At 44.0% G+C, this 15,571-nt stretch overlaps 1 protein-coding gene across 2 annotated transcripts in view; it reads right to left on the minus strand.

Annotated features, from left to right (window-relative positions):
- Positions 1–9,473: 9,473 nt before the first annotated feature.
- BCL2 (BCL2 apoptosis regulator) overlaps positions 9,474–15,571 on the minus strand; it is a 177,377-nt gene continuing 171,279 nt past the window's right edge. For both annotated transcript variants that reach the window (XM_060614028.3, XM_060614027.3), the window contains one exon: positions 9,474–13,140. In XM_060614028.3, coding sequence (XP_060470011.3) covers positions 13,006–13,140 — 135 coding nt within the window. In that variant the 3' untranslated portion in view covers positions 9,474–13,005. The remainder of the gene's footprint in view (positions 13,141–15,571) is intronic.

A 15,571-nucleotide genomic window follows, 5' to 3' on the forward strand; every position in this document is an offset into this window, starting at 1 on the left:
CCTGGGGGTGTGCAGGGCTGAAGGTTATAGTTTGCACATGTGACAATGTACTGAGTTTGGCCTCAAGGGCATTGTTGGTGAACTCAGAAAGGGAAGTCTGATGGGAGTTGGAAAACTCAAACCTCAGCTCCACTACTATGAGCTATGAGGCCTTGCTTGGGAAGATAAATTAACCTATCTGAACCTCAGCTTTTTTATCAATTGTGACAAGATGAATAATGGACTCCCCCCCAAAGATGTGCCTGTCCCAGTCTCTGGAACCTGTGACTTTGTCACCTTACACAGTACAGCGGACTTTGCAGATGTGATTCAGTTAATGATCTTGAGATGGAGAGACTATCCTGGATGTCTGGGTAGGCTCAGTGCCACATAAGCTTCTATGAGAGAGACATAGGAGGATCAGAATGAGAGAGAGAGAGAGAGAGAGAGAGAGAGAGAGAGAGAGAGATGCTGACAGAAGCTGGGGTTGGAGTGATGTGAGGGAAGGGCCATGAGCCCAGGGATGCTGGTGCCTCTAAAAGCTGGAAAAGGCAAGGATACAGAGTCTCCCCAGAACCTCCAGAAGGAGCATGGCTCTTGAGGACACCTTGATTTTGCTAAGTGGGACCTAGAAAATTCAACAATAATGGTACCCACCGTGTAGGGCAGCTGGGATAGATTAAATAAGGCAGCGTAGCTAAAGCACTTCACAAAGTATCAGCCCAGTAACCGCTGGGTAGCTTTTCCATGAGTTTTCAAAAACTGCATTATCACAGCCAGGAATGGATCCCGAGTGTGACTTAAGGCCATCTACTACACTGACCTAAAGATGAGTTGGGGCAGTTGGATGTGGGTACATCTCTCCCAAAGAAACTATGGCAGAGCACTTAAGCATTGCTGAACCCAAGATGATACTTCCAAGTCCTTTATCTGAGAAAGATCTGGGGCCCCAAGGGTAAGGTGTCGCACAGACATTGAACTGAACTCCCGCATGCCAGCCCGGCACAGCCATGTCCTCCGTGGTGTTGGCAGGACTGCGAGTGTAGTTGAGGCACTCTTGGATAATGTGGCATTGGGGACTGGAAAATGTCACCAATCTGTGTGGCTGTGAAGTGGGTGAAGACATTAGAGGCTGTCATTAACAAATGGCTGGGCAGCTGCCAGGGTGGTGTATAACTCTGGTGACCTCATCTGATAATTTCCTGATCACGCGTGTTGATCCCCTCATCGATTCCTGCATCTTCACTGGCTTCGTTTTTCATCAAGAGACTGAATACGCAAATGGACAATGGCCAGACCATATACAAACATCGAACTTTGACCCATAATCTATAGCAACCAGGCCAGGAAACCAACCCATTACGTACAGGAACCAGGTCAGGAAGTTGGCCCGTTCTCTACAAATCACACTGTAGGAAGTCAGACTTCTGTCTCTAGTAACAATCCAGGAGGCCAAACAATGACCCCTGAAACAATTGGTCCCAGATGGCCAGGACCTGATTAATAGTTGTCAGCTTCCTTGATCTTTGTCCCCACCTCCAACTTAGGACCAGCCAGAGAAAGTCAAATATGGTCCCCACCTAATCACATAGGATTAGTTGGCCCTCCTATGGCTTCCCCATGCCAACCGCCTCCAATCGGGGCATACCCAAAGCCTTACATTTTTCCACTGTAAAGCCTTCCTTCCTTCTGCCTGCCTTTGAGTCTCTTCCAAATGCAAGTGATGGTGGCTGACTTCCTTGCTATAGATAACAGGCTCTGAATAAATAGCCTTTGCCTGTCCTCATTTGGTTGGTCTTTACTTCCACACATCATACAACTGGCAAGTATGGATGTTGGGGTGAGAACATGCTCCGTGCTCCTGGACAAGAGCAAACTAGTCACATGTGATTGGCTCAGAGTGACAACAACTGTGGCCTCATGAGGCCCAGGACCCTTCTTGGTTTCTGTCTTTGTGGAGCATACGTGGCTTCCCCAGAGGTAGGAGATGAGTGTGATGAAATAGTGACTAAGTTCTGTTTGAACTTGAATTAGTGATGGTACCATTGGGCGGAACACGAAGGAAGTAATTAGTGAAGGCAAGTGGGAAAAGTCTAAAATTAGAATTTTGTTTTTAAGTAACACTTGGGAGAGAACAGTTTAGGAATGAAGACAACGTATTCCCCTAGTCCCTTGCACACAGATCTCATTTTAAGGAAACAATAAGAAGGTAAGTTTTAAGTGGTGTCATAGGGAATGTTAGAAGCTAATGTTACTCATCTAAAAGCTATCAGGGCAAGGAAATATCCAGGTGGTTACGGGATAGAGATATTGCAGGAACTCTCTCTAGACATCTCAAATTGTTGGTCTTTGAAAATAAGGTCCACGTGCAATGTTCTCTGCAGTGTCATTGTCACGATCGTTACTAAGTTTATCGCTAGGCATTATCAAGATGGATTCTCATGATGTGTACCTGGCTCCAAGGACCACAGTTGATTATTATCCTGGGCGTAATTTATCATCCTCTCTCTTTCTCTTTCTGTGTGTGTGTGTGTGTGTGTGTGTGTGTGTGTGTCTGTGTGTAAAGAAAAATGAAAAGTCAGGGTTTGGTAATGATTAAGAAAATTGTTGACATTGTGGTTAATTACAAGAATTTGCTTCTTGACTCAGGTTCTTTTTAAAAATTTTTTTAATGTTTATTTATTTTGAGAGAGAGAGAGAGAGAGAACACACAGGGGAGGGGCAGAGAAAGAGACACAGAATCCCAAGCAGGCTCTGTGCTCAGCATGAGGCTCAGCATGGGGCTCAAACTCACTGACCATGAGATCATGACCTGAGCCAAAGTCTGATGCCCAACTGACTGAGCCACCCAGGCGCCCTGATTCGGTTTCTTAATGTAAATGGTTATTCTGTCTTGTAGATATTGTGGTGTATTGTTTTCTGTGGCGGCACAGCTTTTAATGGCTTGGAAAAATAAATAGTTATTTTCCATTTCACGTGCCATCACTACCCCTGCACACCTCCGCTATTTTGATCTCCTTCCTGCCACTGTCCCAGGAGGCTGGCAGGATGCAGTGGACCAAATGGTACATCCTGTTGAATGGAGGAGAGACCTCAGACTCAAAGAGGCAGAATACTTTACCCAAGCTTACGCTTTTAGTAAGCCAGAATTTGGGCATAGATCTTCTGACACCAAGTATTTGATGCCTGCCAATAGGGCTCGCGATACTTCCATTGAACACAGCGCAATCTAGTTTCCCTTTCACTGGCAGCAAATGTTTCCAAAGCAAGAACGCTTCTAGTTAAGTCTAGAAAGAAAGAGGGGAGTTGAAGAGAAAGATGCTTTGCGGCCTTAGCAACTGAATTAGCAGCAACTGGGGGGAGGCCTTGGGGCCAGGCAGAGGAAGGCGTTTCATAGACAGTGTCGTGTGTGAGCTGTAAAAAGCTGTACGTAAGTCCAGAGACTGGCGGTCCAGCATGGTATCCTCCAGTCACATGTGGCTCTTGGCACCTGAAATGCGGCTGGTTCAAATGGAGAGGTGCTCCAACTGTCCGTTCCATGCCCATTTCAAAGACTTCACTTAAAAAAGAACGGAAGTGACCTCAATAGTTTTTGTATGGATTCCATGTTGACACGATTATTGGATTAAGTTGAATATATTATTAAAATTCATTTCATGTATTATTTTAATTTTCAATGTGTGACTACTAGAAATGAAAAATCACATCTGTGGCTCACATTGTATTCCTATTGGACAGCGCTGGTCCAGAAGTTTCCCCTTTGGGTAAGACAGTCACTTGGTAGGTGAGGGTAAGTGGGGTAAGGAGTACAGCTGTGAGTAAAATAGGACAGAGTCTCTTGCAGCAAAGGGCCAGAGGACAGCTGGTTCATCGTGCCCTTGGGAACAGGGCCCTTCTTATGCAAGACATTAAAGAAGTGGCAAGAGTTCCATGTGACAATTTCAAAGGAAACATTTTCATTTCGGCAACCTAGTTTTTTTCCTAAACTCCACCCAAGGCAAAATGGATTATTGCTTCCTGGAAATGGAACCAGGGGACTTGAAAGTGTTTCATATTGAAAACAGAAAAGCCCAAGAAGAAGAAAAATAATTACATTTCTAAAAGCTTTTAGAACAAATGCTGGCTTGTGAGAAATAATTTTCCTATAAATATTTTAGTCCTCCTTTTCTTTCTTTGGTTCCCCAGCTGAGGATTTCCACATGGATATAGGAGGTGATGTTCCCCTTGGGAGAGAAGATCAAAGCCAGTCTGGGTCTACTTTCCATGGAGTTTGACGTAGTCTTTGCAGCTAGCTTCTGCTCCTGCCTGCCTGCCTGAGATGAAATGGGCCCCAAACTTTGGAAAAACAGAGAAAGAATGAAGAGAAAAATCCATAGCTACATAAGCATCGAAGCCAGCTGTTTCAGAGAAAGATCCAAGGCTTGGATCTCCTAGAAAGAAAGACATGCTTATTGTCTGTCTATGGGAACCTGCCCCTAAACAGCCCGTTTTGAAAGACAACATTTAGTAATGTAAATAGCAAGTGACTCCTGACTGATGCTAAAGATGTGTCCAGAAAACAATGAGTCTATGAAATGGGACTTAATAGATATTTTTAAAAAGAAAAAGAACAAAAACAAATAGGCAAGACACTGGAATGAGAGTTCCTGAGGCTGAAGACTGGGTCTTAATCATTCCTAAACTCCCGAGCCCAGTCCTGCACCTGTGCTTGGAGAGGAGTTTCCACAAGTGTTTGTTGGATGACTGGATCCATTCATCAACCCATCCAAAGAGCACTGAGTGGGAATGATGTGTCCAAGGTGCTTAACCTGGAAAACTGGGAAATGATAATACCACTGACAGAAAAGAGGAAGCTAGGGAAAGACCTAACCTTGGGAACAGATTATAAATTAGATTTGGTTGATGTGCCAGTGGATAACAGGTAGCGGAAAAGAGAGACTCAAGGTTACCTTTGATGACCAGCAGCATTGAGTTAGCTTTTAGCTAGGAACCATGATCATATTTGGTGTAATCCTATGAAAGAGCTATTGATACATGGGGTGTGTCCATCCAGGAAAATATAAATATATAAATTATATATACATACATACACACACACATATATGTTTGTGTGTATATGTGTGTGTGTTTATATATATATGTATATATGTGTGTATATATATATATATATATATATTTGCTGTCTTTGCATTTAGGGGTCTGATCTGCAGCATGGGTAGACTTGTTCTGTGTTACTGCTGGGAGACAATTCACCATGGGTTTCTCATGTTTCTGCTCATGTTGCAAGCAAGGCCCTGACTGCTCTTTGTTCCAGACTTCCCAAGGCTGTTTGTATAGCAAAGACAGACATGGTGCCTTCTTCCAGAACAAAGGGCAGACATGCTTACTGCTCATTAGAAATGATTCGAGTTGCCTAAATTCCTAAACTCAGAGTTCCTCTCTTGTATCACAACCCACTGTGTGTGCAGATGTCTTCTGGTCCTTTTCACATACTCTCATGGGAATTGGTGCTTAGGGACCAGGCTCAAAAATGTTCATACTCTGGCTCCTGCAAGTGCTCTGAGTAATAATCTGTCCTTTGTCTCTGACCCAGGGATCTCATGTTTTCGACCAGCATCCATTAAATGGGGGCAAACGGACTTGTTAGCTTTCAAGTAGGGAAAAAATCTCAGGCTCTTCAGAGCTTTGACCCTCCCTCTCAGATTCTTACTCTGGGTCCATGGAGGAACTATAGGAGACCCTGAAAGGAGGCTGTAATTAAAGTCAACACAGAGAGTTCTTCTCTAGGGAGTAAGAAAAGAGAGAAGAAAAGAACAGGGCCTGATTGCGCTGGGGCTTGCCTTTCATTAACGATGTGGGCTCAGATATTTCAGCAGCATAAATTAAGAATGGTACAGGAGCAGACAACCAAGACTACACAGACAGAGAATGAAGTAGAAGGTGGGCAATGAGGCTGCAGGGTTTTCTTTAATGCAAAACAAACAAACAAACAATAATTTTTGCATAAATATGCAACGAAAAGAAAATATTTAAAATTGATTCGCCTCTCATACTTTTCTATAAGAAAAGGAAGCCAGTGCATTTAAATGAGTTTTTGTGACCTTAAGGCTTTATTGTTATTATTTTTTGTTCCTGGAATGAGCAATTATTGCAATTATTATTACCCATTTACCTACTTGCTTGGTGCTGACAGAAAGATTTATTTCAGCACAAAAGCCCTGCTGGGTCCTGGAGGGAGGGAGTATATCTTCTGCTCTTCCCCACCCCCCCTTTCTCTTCCGCTATGGAGCTCTCAACAGAGCCCAGAGGATGTGCTGAGAGGCGCTGGTGTGCCACTGAAAGAAGTTTGAAAGACAAATTCCACCCTGACACATGTTTGACATTTAATTTTTCCAATTTAAATGTAAACAGTTGCAGAGGATTTAATTTCCAATGCGTTCTTAATAGTATGGGAAAGAAAATTGTCCCCAAACTGTCGATGGCAGAACATTTTTGTATGATGTAATTTATAGCCCCTTGCATGAAGTAATTATGATTCCTGATAAAATGCTTGAGCAATTTCCAGATAGACTTTAATGGGATGAAGAAGTCTTGAGAAGTTAGGCTTCCTCACTCAGCTATCTTAAAATGCGTCAATCAGAATTTGGCCATTCTTTGGTGATGGCACCGTTTCTTTCTTGTTTACAGGTCTCTTCCAAGAGAGAATCCCTGATTTAAAGCCAGTTTGAAATAGAATTTTGACACATATTTTTAACAAGCCTGTCTGAAAAGTTAACAATTGACATTTAAAAAGAGAAGCGCTTGGGTGGCTCAGTTGGTTAAGCATCCCTTCAGCTCAGGTCATGATCTCACAGTTCATGAGTTTGAGCCCCGCATCAGGCTCTGTGCTGACAGCTCAGAGTCTGGAGCCTGCTTTGGATTCTGTCTCTCTCTCTCTCTCTCTGCCCCTCCCCTGCTCACACTCTGTCTCTCTCTCTCTCTCTCAAAAAAAAAAAATAAATATTAAAAAAAATTTAAATAGATTTGTTATTTATAGACTTGGAATCTAAATACCATAATGATTTGATACCATAATGATTTGTAGCATCATCTACATGAAAAAAAAAAGACAAGTTATTTTTTTGACACGTGGAAATTTTACATTGTTCCTTTTCTCTCCAAAATTCATCTTTCTACCCTCCGTTTTATCCTGATGCGATACTTTGTAAAACTGAAAGTTTAAAATTAATTAAATTTCTACCACCAAAGTAAGTCTATGAATTTTTGTGACACAAGGCTTTACATTTTTGTTCCTGGCTCGAGTAATTATTACAACTGTTATTATTATTATTACCCAATTGTTAAAGATGTACAAATAGGTAATAAATTTTTATAATTATTAAATATGAAAAATGAATTTTATTGGCAACGCACCTCTTACTGAGATGAATGGGGCTGGATTATTCTCTTCCACTGTCCCCCTGCCAAGAAGGACATGTATTCAAAAACAGAAATTACCTATTACTAGAGAGAGCTAGATTCACCATCAAGTCTATTCTTGCTTTTTGTTTTTATGGACGTCAGCTCTGAGCAGTGTTGTTCACCTAACAACACGATCTGTGTGGTGTCTAAGCGGGGTGTTTCTCGATCAGATGGAGGCCCCCCAAAGTGGGGCGACGATGGTTGGGTAGAAGCCGGTGGCACGGGAGGTGAAAGAATTCACCCGAGGCAGAACCGAGGAGATAGAAGTTTCGTGAATACGCTGCAAGGGAGCAGTGGGCAGGACCGCAGAGGAGAGGCGGACTGCAAGGATGCAGCGGGTGGGGCTGTTTTTGAAGGGGGAAGATGAGGAGGTATGTCCACCTACGGACTCTTCCCTTTCTTGGTTAACCGTGTCCCGTTGTAAGCAGCCCATCGGTCAGTTAGGGCCGATGCATATTTTGAGGTGAGTCACCTGATGGAGGGGGCTGTCTGTATTCAGCCAGGTGGGTGCTGTGGGTCCTTCTGCCTTTCATTGCTCAAGCCCGTCTGCCTAAAATAGGCCTCTACAATTTGTATACTCAACAACCTTGCCGTCAGTGGGATACTGGCCTTATTTTTCTGGGGTTGTCCTTATGAATTGGTACAAAACCGTTCCCACTCCACTTGGTTTTCTCCGGTGGGATGCATATTTCACAGTTGTCCAAACTCTGTCCTGTGAGTACAGGCATGAAACAGAGGGATTCTTCGGGTAAGGATAAGGGACTTGTATTACCACTTAACCCAATTCAGCTTCACACTCCACTCTCCCCCACCCCCGCACTGTATTGTGCCTAATATTTAGAAATAGATGTCCCTACCAACCCGAAGTTCTCATGAAGAATCCTGGGGGTTAAAACTGCAAGTTAGTTGTTTAGCCATTAGACATATCCAGGCTTGAAATATCTACCATTAATGATAAATGTCTAAAAGAGAGCTGGACTTTGAGGGGTTGTGATGTCTCTAGAATCTACGCCGGCCACAGAACTTAAAACTGTTTCTCTTTTATTGCAGAACGTCCTTCATGGAGGCATCACCTTGACCCACTAAAGGTTCCCACTTGTTTCCATCCCATCCCCCTACAGTCCTGGCCATTCTGAAAACCTCCTGAACCTGTCTCGGGAAGGTTTTGCTCCTCTGAAAATTCTTCCTCCCTCCCATCCTCGCAACAAATGTCCTTTGTCCTGTAATAATTAAAAAAAAAAAAATCCCTGAAAGATCCAAATTGAATAACAATACAGATCTGATTGGAACCTTCATAAGCCTGACAATGTAGAATTGTATTTCTTAAAAAGTGTGTAACCACATTTGTCTGAGCTGCAAAAGACACCACAGAATAAGATCAGAATAGAATTTCAACTGACTCCCTAATTTCCTTAGAATGGCTTATATTTCAAGCCCTTCCTGTTTTTTTTTCTGATAGAGTAGGTGTACATTACTAACTATAAGTGATAAGAAAGTATAAAAACAGCCACTGCCCTAAAAGTACAATTGAAATTAGCATTGAAGTTCACATTTATAAATTAGTCATTTTAGCATACGTTTCATTATAACATAAACTACTTATTTACATTTTATCCTGATTATTTTAACTCCTCTTGATTTACAATCACTTCCTAATTTCCCATATTGGGCCAGGACTAGGTCCTTAGATGATAAACAATAAACGTTTACTAACGAAATAAAAGTCACATCTAAATGGAAGGTCAGATCTGAATATGCAGGGAGAAGTCAGCTGAGGCAGAGAATGTTGGGGTGTTTTTTTGTTTTTTGCAAGGCACTTCCTTAATTTGCAATGTGACTTTACTTCAAATCTTAAACTTACAAGACTTTTCAGCCACTGCAACACCTGAGACGAACCGTGTGCTGTGCAGCACGTCAGTTGTCATTTGAGCCTTCAGAGTGCTCGTGCAGCGAGAGCTCAGGAGGACCCAGGTGGTTCCTGGGTGCTTTTCACCTTGTGTGGGTTTTTTTAATGTTTTTATTTATTTTTGAGAGAGAGAGAGACAGAGAGAGAGAGACAGAGTGCGAGCGAAGGAAGTGCAGAGAGAGAGGGGGACACAGAATCTGAAGGCTCCAGGCTCTGAGCTGTCAACACAGAGCCCGATGCTGGGCTCAAACTTGTGAACCATGAGATCATGACCTAAGCTGAAGTCGGATGCTCAACAAACTGAGCCACCCAGGTGCCCCCTGTGGTGTTTGTTGTTTTTTTTTTTTAATTTTTAGAGAAAGAGAGAGCACAGTGGGGGAGAGGAGCAGAGGGGCAGAGGAAGGGGGAGAGAGAGAGAATCTTCAGCAGGCTCCATGCTCTGCATGGAGTGCAAGGTAGGGCTTGATCCCCGACCCTAGGATCATGACCTGAGCCGAAATCAAGAGTCGGATGCTCAACAAACTAAGCCACGCAGGCACCCCTGTCCTTGTGGTTTTTTTTTTTTTTTTTTTTTTAGAGCCCTGGATCCCAATTCGGAAAATGTATGTGCTCTCTTTAACCCTGACCTTGGCCAACATATAAACCGGTAATTCAGGTGTGTATCCCTTCTCAACACAAGATAGGTGGGAACGGTTCTCTGTTGTCTGATCGCGAAATAATGGAGGCATTGAAGGAAAGAAGAAAAAATGACAAGTTGAGGCTTTTATATACGTCCATTGCTTCTAACATGTTTTTAAGAACAAGAAAAATGCAACAACTACTCTTAGAGCAAGTGAAGCCACGATACTATACGGTTTTGGGGGCAGGTGGCCAGGCACATTTACCATTAAAACCAGATACCAAAACCCCACAGCAAAAGAAAACCAGCCAGAAGTTAGCCCCCATGACCTCTTTTTTTTTTTATATATATATACATCTTTAGAATACTCTTCAAATCCTCTTTGAACAATAACAACAACAACAACAACAACAACAAAAGACAGTCTTATATTAAAAATGTCCATGTTCTTCACTGTTAACTTCGAAAGCAGCTTGAAGGATTTCGCTATTTGGAGCATACTGCAAATTGACTCCACGAAAATGATCTTGGTAGGATAGCAGCACAGGATTTGATATTCCATACTCATCGCTTTTGACAATGTAAACCTTTCCGAAAATAGTATTTCGCTTAAAAATTAGACTCATTCAAAGGTCTGATCATCCGGTTCCCTGAGGCCTGCCAGGGAGGTCTGGCTTCATACCATGGGTTTCCTGCTTTCTCAGGGTGGCACACAGGCATCACTGCATTTCAGGAAGAATCTGAAGGACAGCCATGGGACGGGCCCTGTGGAAGGAGGGCAGGAGCGCTCTGGATGGATCTGTGTCAAAACAGACCACGTAGAGCAACCCTCTAAAGATCAAACCATCGTGGCCAGAATGTAATCCCCTGGTCATTTCCCATCTGGATTTTCAACTGAATGAATCTCATGGGGTTAACCAAACATGGATGTCGTCCTAACTAATATGAGTTAGATTCTGATTTGCCCAGGGACTAAGAAACCTTCAAGGAACAAGGTCAAAGGGACAAGAGATACGTCCTTCACAATAAACAATTCTGTTGACGTGGAAACACACATAACTAGGTTGAAGCAATCTCCCTCAGTGGCCAGCACGCTCCAGGGGGTTTTCACGTCGCTGAGACCCAGGGATTCTCTCTCCTTATCAGAAATGCTTTTAAAGAATTGAGACAAAAACCCCAAATGGAAAGATGGTAATTTTTGCTAACAAATAGTGTAGAGGCCGTAACTAAATACAATTTTTAAAAAATGCTGAGATGCATGTATTTCTTTAAAGCAGCTTTCAAAACATCAACCACAGCATTAAACATTGAACATAGTACATTCCGAAGTTAATACAGATAAATGGTATATAATGCAATAATGCCACATTTACTCCATAAATGTCTCAAAGCCGATTCTAAACTGGAAAAAAATATTTTCTAGTTTATTAGCTGGAGATTTCACTTCTTTACTACGTCTCTAGAGTTTTCACCACTGACTTTTTTTTTTTTTTTTCTTTTTTTCTTTTTTAATGCCCCAGGAGGTACAGATAAATTCCCACATGCCACACCTGGAACTTTTTTTTTTTTTCTCCCTCTGTCAGGTTTCCAAAAAAACCCCAAACTACAATGACAAGATAATGTTTTACATCGTAATCCCATAGACATAGGTCAGTTAATCCATGACACCTCGTTTCAACGCTTTCTTTAGGATTTACGACCTTCCCCAAAGTCATTTAAAGCCTGGCTTTCAACTGCGCAGCCAGCACGCATGCGCGGCGGCCACTCCGCACACGCGCTGCACCTGTCTCCTTCCCCCGGTTTCCTTTTGGTGGCGGCATGGCCACCTCCCTCTGCCGGGAAAGGCGCAGTGCCTCTGTTTCCTCCCCTCCACGGTGATCAACGTCTTAAGAGCCTCGGCTTCCAGGTTGCACGCTCCACGAGGGAAAAGGGCCCGACTGGAGGGCCCAGGGCCGCAGGCCCAGGCCGACTACTGTTCTTTCTTGACAGTGGGATTCTGAGCTCTGTCAGCTTCCAGACATTCGGAGACCACACTGCTCTGTTTAAAACCCTTGGAGCCGGCCAGCGAGTGCCCAGGCTCAGTTCCAGGACGGGGCCTCCGAGCTGGGGCAAGGCAGGGCTTCAGACTGTGGCCTCTTAGGGAAACGCAGGCACTTGTGGCGGCCTGATGCTTCTGGATAAGTCACCGAAACGTTCACTTCCTCGCATTCGGGAGGATTCGGTTTCATACACAGACAGAGCCAGTATTGGGGGTGGGGGGGAGAGTGTATCCAAAAATGTATGAATATGCACATCAGGGCTTAAGGTACTGGATGCTATTGGATAAATTGCTAAAATGCTTCTCGGCACAATTGGTAGCTTAAAAAAATACTTTCCTATGGTTTAACGGCATTTTCCCCATCACTGTCCTTCGCTGTGGAAATCTTGGTGGGTACCAAGTCCATCTGAAGTTCCCCAGTGTTTTCTCCCCACTGGGTCTGTACCATGTGAACCATATGCAAAGTGTGTTGTTCTTCGGGCCAGGAAGAATGGACTTCGCCGAGCGCCTTCCCTCTCTTAATATCGCAGCCCCCAGGGCAAAGAAATGCAAGGAAAATGAACACCTTCTTCCTAACTTCCAACAGCCGGCTTCTGGAACAGTCAAGTCCTTTGTCAGTTTGTTTGCTCTTCAGATGGTGAGTCAGTCCAGCCAACAACATGGAAAACAAATCCGTGTTTATAGGCACAGGAGAGCCAGGTGGAGCTGCCCAGGTGGGGCTTGGCAATTGGCGGTAGGGTTTCCAAAGACAGGAGGTTCAATGGGACTGTCTTAAATAAATAAATCTTTTTTTTTTTTCTTGAGAATGTAAAAAATAAATGGTATTTCCCTTTGGCAGTAAATAGCTGATTCGACGCTGAGCCCGAAAGCTGTTTTTGTTTTGTTTTAGGTTTTGTTTTTAAGAGACCACGGCTTCGTTTCATGGTACATCACTGGCGATGCATACACTTCTACTGCTTTAGTGAACCTTTTGCATATTTGTTTGTGGCAGGCCTTCTGACTTCACTTGTGGCCCAGATAGGCACCCAGGGTGATGCAAGCCCCCACCAGGGCCAGACTGAGCAGGGCCTTCAGGGACAGCCAGGAGAAATCAAACAGAGGCTGCATGCTGGGGCCGTACAGTTCCACGAAGGCATCCTGCGGGGAAGAGAAGGGGAGACAAAAGAAACAGAATTAGAGAGAGAGAGAGAGAGAGCACAGGGTGCCAGCCTACAGGGAGAGTGGCATCCAGCCAGAGGACCGGGGCACCTTCAGAAGGGCGTAGGGAAAAGTAAAACGCTCTTTCGGAGCGGTGATTCAGACCCGCTCTTTTTACTTTCATTCGAGATGTTGTCGTGGAGATCCTGTTGACGGGCCAGGTACCACAGAGACACAGCAGTGAGTGATGTAGACTGAAGGTTCCTACTTCACCGAGCTTTTATCTAGTCGCGGGCCACAGACAGTAAACAAAATAAATGTATCCTAGAGTGTATTCGAGATTCCTAAGTGCTAAGGAGAAAAATAAAATGGCAAAGGCTGTTAGCAAATATCGGAGGCTTTGCAATTTTAGCTAGCATGGCCAATCCTAAAAATAATGAGAAACACTGAGTATGAGTCTGTTCCTTTCTTGAATGCTTGCTGTATGCTAGGCACTTGTAATAAATGTCTCAAATGCATCATTTGATTTATCCTTCATACCAATATTATGGAGTCATTTTACTTCTGTTCTGAAGAGGGGGGAAAAACTGGGGGAGGAGGGAGGAAACACAGAGGCTAAGGGGTTTGTCTAATCAATGGCAGCAACTGGATTCCAACCCAGAGGCGCACTGGTGCTCTTCGGTCTGCTGATGTCCTCTTACGGCTCACAGCCATCCGGACAGCATCTGTCCGGATGCTGGTGCGGTGGACACACACAGGGTGGCCTCCCTTGGTGGCATGCCTAGGCTCCAAAGTAACAGAGTCCTCCCTGGGTAAAAAAATTGTCACGGGGTTTCTTCCGGGAGAGGCCGGGCTGGATGACCACCACCCTGCATTTAACTCGAGTTGTGCACGTTGCAAAGCGCGTGGTCACTTCTGGTCAGTTCGTTACGCGTCACTGCAGACCCAGGTCCCTGAGAAAAGAAGACGACTCGTATCTTCCCTTCCTATTGCTGCATCTAAGTCGGGTCTGCAGTACGTCATAACGACATTCTCTGGATTGTTTCACACTGGATCAACCGCTCGACGCTCATTTCTCAGATTTGTCGGGGGACATTCGTTGGACCCAATGAGTATCTGGACAACTCTCTTAATATATCTGAATATATAAAACGGTAAGAGAAATTCTTTTTGCTTGGTGTGATTTATTCAGACATGAAGAGAACAAGACATAGTTCCACATTACTCCCAATAACGTGGCATCACAGCACACGATCTCATCACGTGAGACGGTAACATGCCAACGCTTCTGGCTTTGCCGGGTGGAGATGCCTGTGACAATGTTCAGTGTTTCTATCTGTGAAGGGCAAGTACTGCACGGAGGAACCAGGTACCAGCTTTGTCTCTCCAGTGCCGTTCATGGTTTTGATACACGTAGGTGTTTATGAGTATTTGTTCAACTAGCACTTAAAGTTTTCTGAATTCAATCACCGGCTCGAGTTCGGTCTCTGGCCCAATGCTTTACCAGATGCTTACCCTGCCTACTTGAAATTACTCCCTCTGTTCGTAACAACCTTTGGGAATCTTAGGAGTAGTCCTGAAGGTGAGAGTTTAAGGCATCATTGGGGGGAAATTCCCATGTTATTAAATATAGATTTCCATGGTTATTCTTCATGACTGTATAGTATTCCTTTGCATATATGCTGTACTTGATTTAACCGGTTATCTATTTGAAACTTTTGCGGTCGTAAACGATATTATGATACATTTTTGTTCATAAGTTCCTGTCTACTTGTTCAGTTGCTTTTGGGGGACAGATTCCTAGAAGTGAACCCAGTTGATCCGTCATCAAAATCGCCCCCCACAGGCACAAAGGTTTTGTGATGAGGCACTCCCACTCCCTCCCTGGTTGCCCAGTGATCGGCAACACCATTCACGGAAGTCAGAGAAGGGTTTAGGGCAGTGGTTCTCAAGTGGGTAATCTTGCTCCCCAGGGGACATTAGGCAATGTCTGGAGACATTTTTGGTAGGGGTGCTCCTGGCACCTAGTGGGGAGAAGCCAGGGACACTGTGCGCCATCTTATAACGCACAGGACAGTCCCCACCATAAAGAATCATCCGCCCATTCTTCACGTGGGTGAAGGGTTAGGAGAAACTCTGATCACGGACCACAGAAAACCTAATGGTCCATTTAGCGTGTCAACAGCTTGGGTCAGATTAACACAAGATGAGTTAGTTAGCCTTAGACAAGTGACTGGTCCCCAGCAAGTGGGTGCACTGTACTTTCAGATGCACTAGATCAACTGCTACCAGGAGAGGGCGCAAGGGTTTTCTTCTTTTCTGCTCTATTGTTGGCATTTTCTAAATTGGAGCCTTAGAAAAGCAAGGCAAGAGACATAAATGAAATACGTGTTTAGTGTTCTTAGCACAAAGCTGAAGTAACGATCACGAA

The sequence above is a fragment of the Panthera onca genome, chromosome D3 (assembly GCF_046562875.1).
Source record: "Panthera onca isolate mPanOnc1 chromosome D3, mPanOnc1 haplotype 2, whole genome shotgun sequence".
Classification (NCBI taxonomy): domain Eukaryota; kingdom Metazoa; phylum Chordata; class Mammalia; order Carnivora; family Felidae; genus Panthera; species Panthera onca.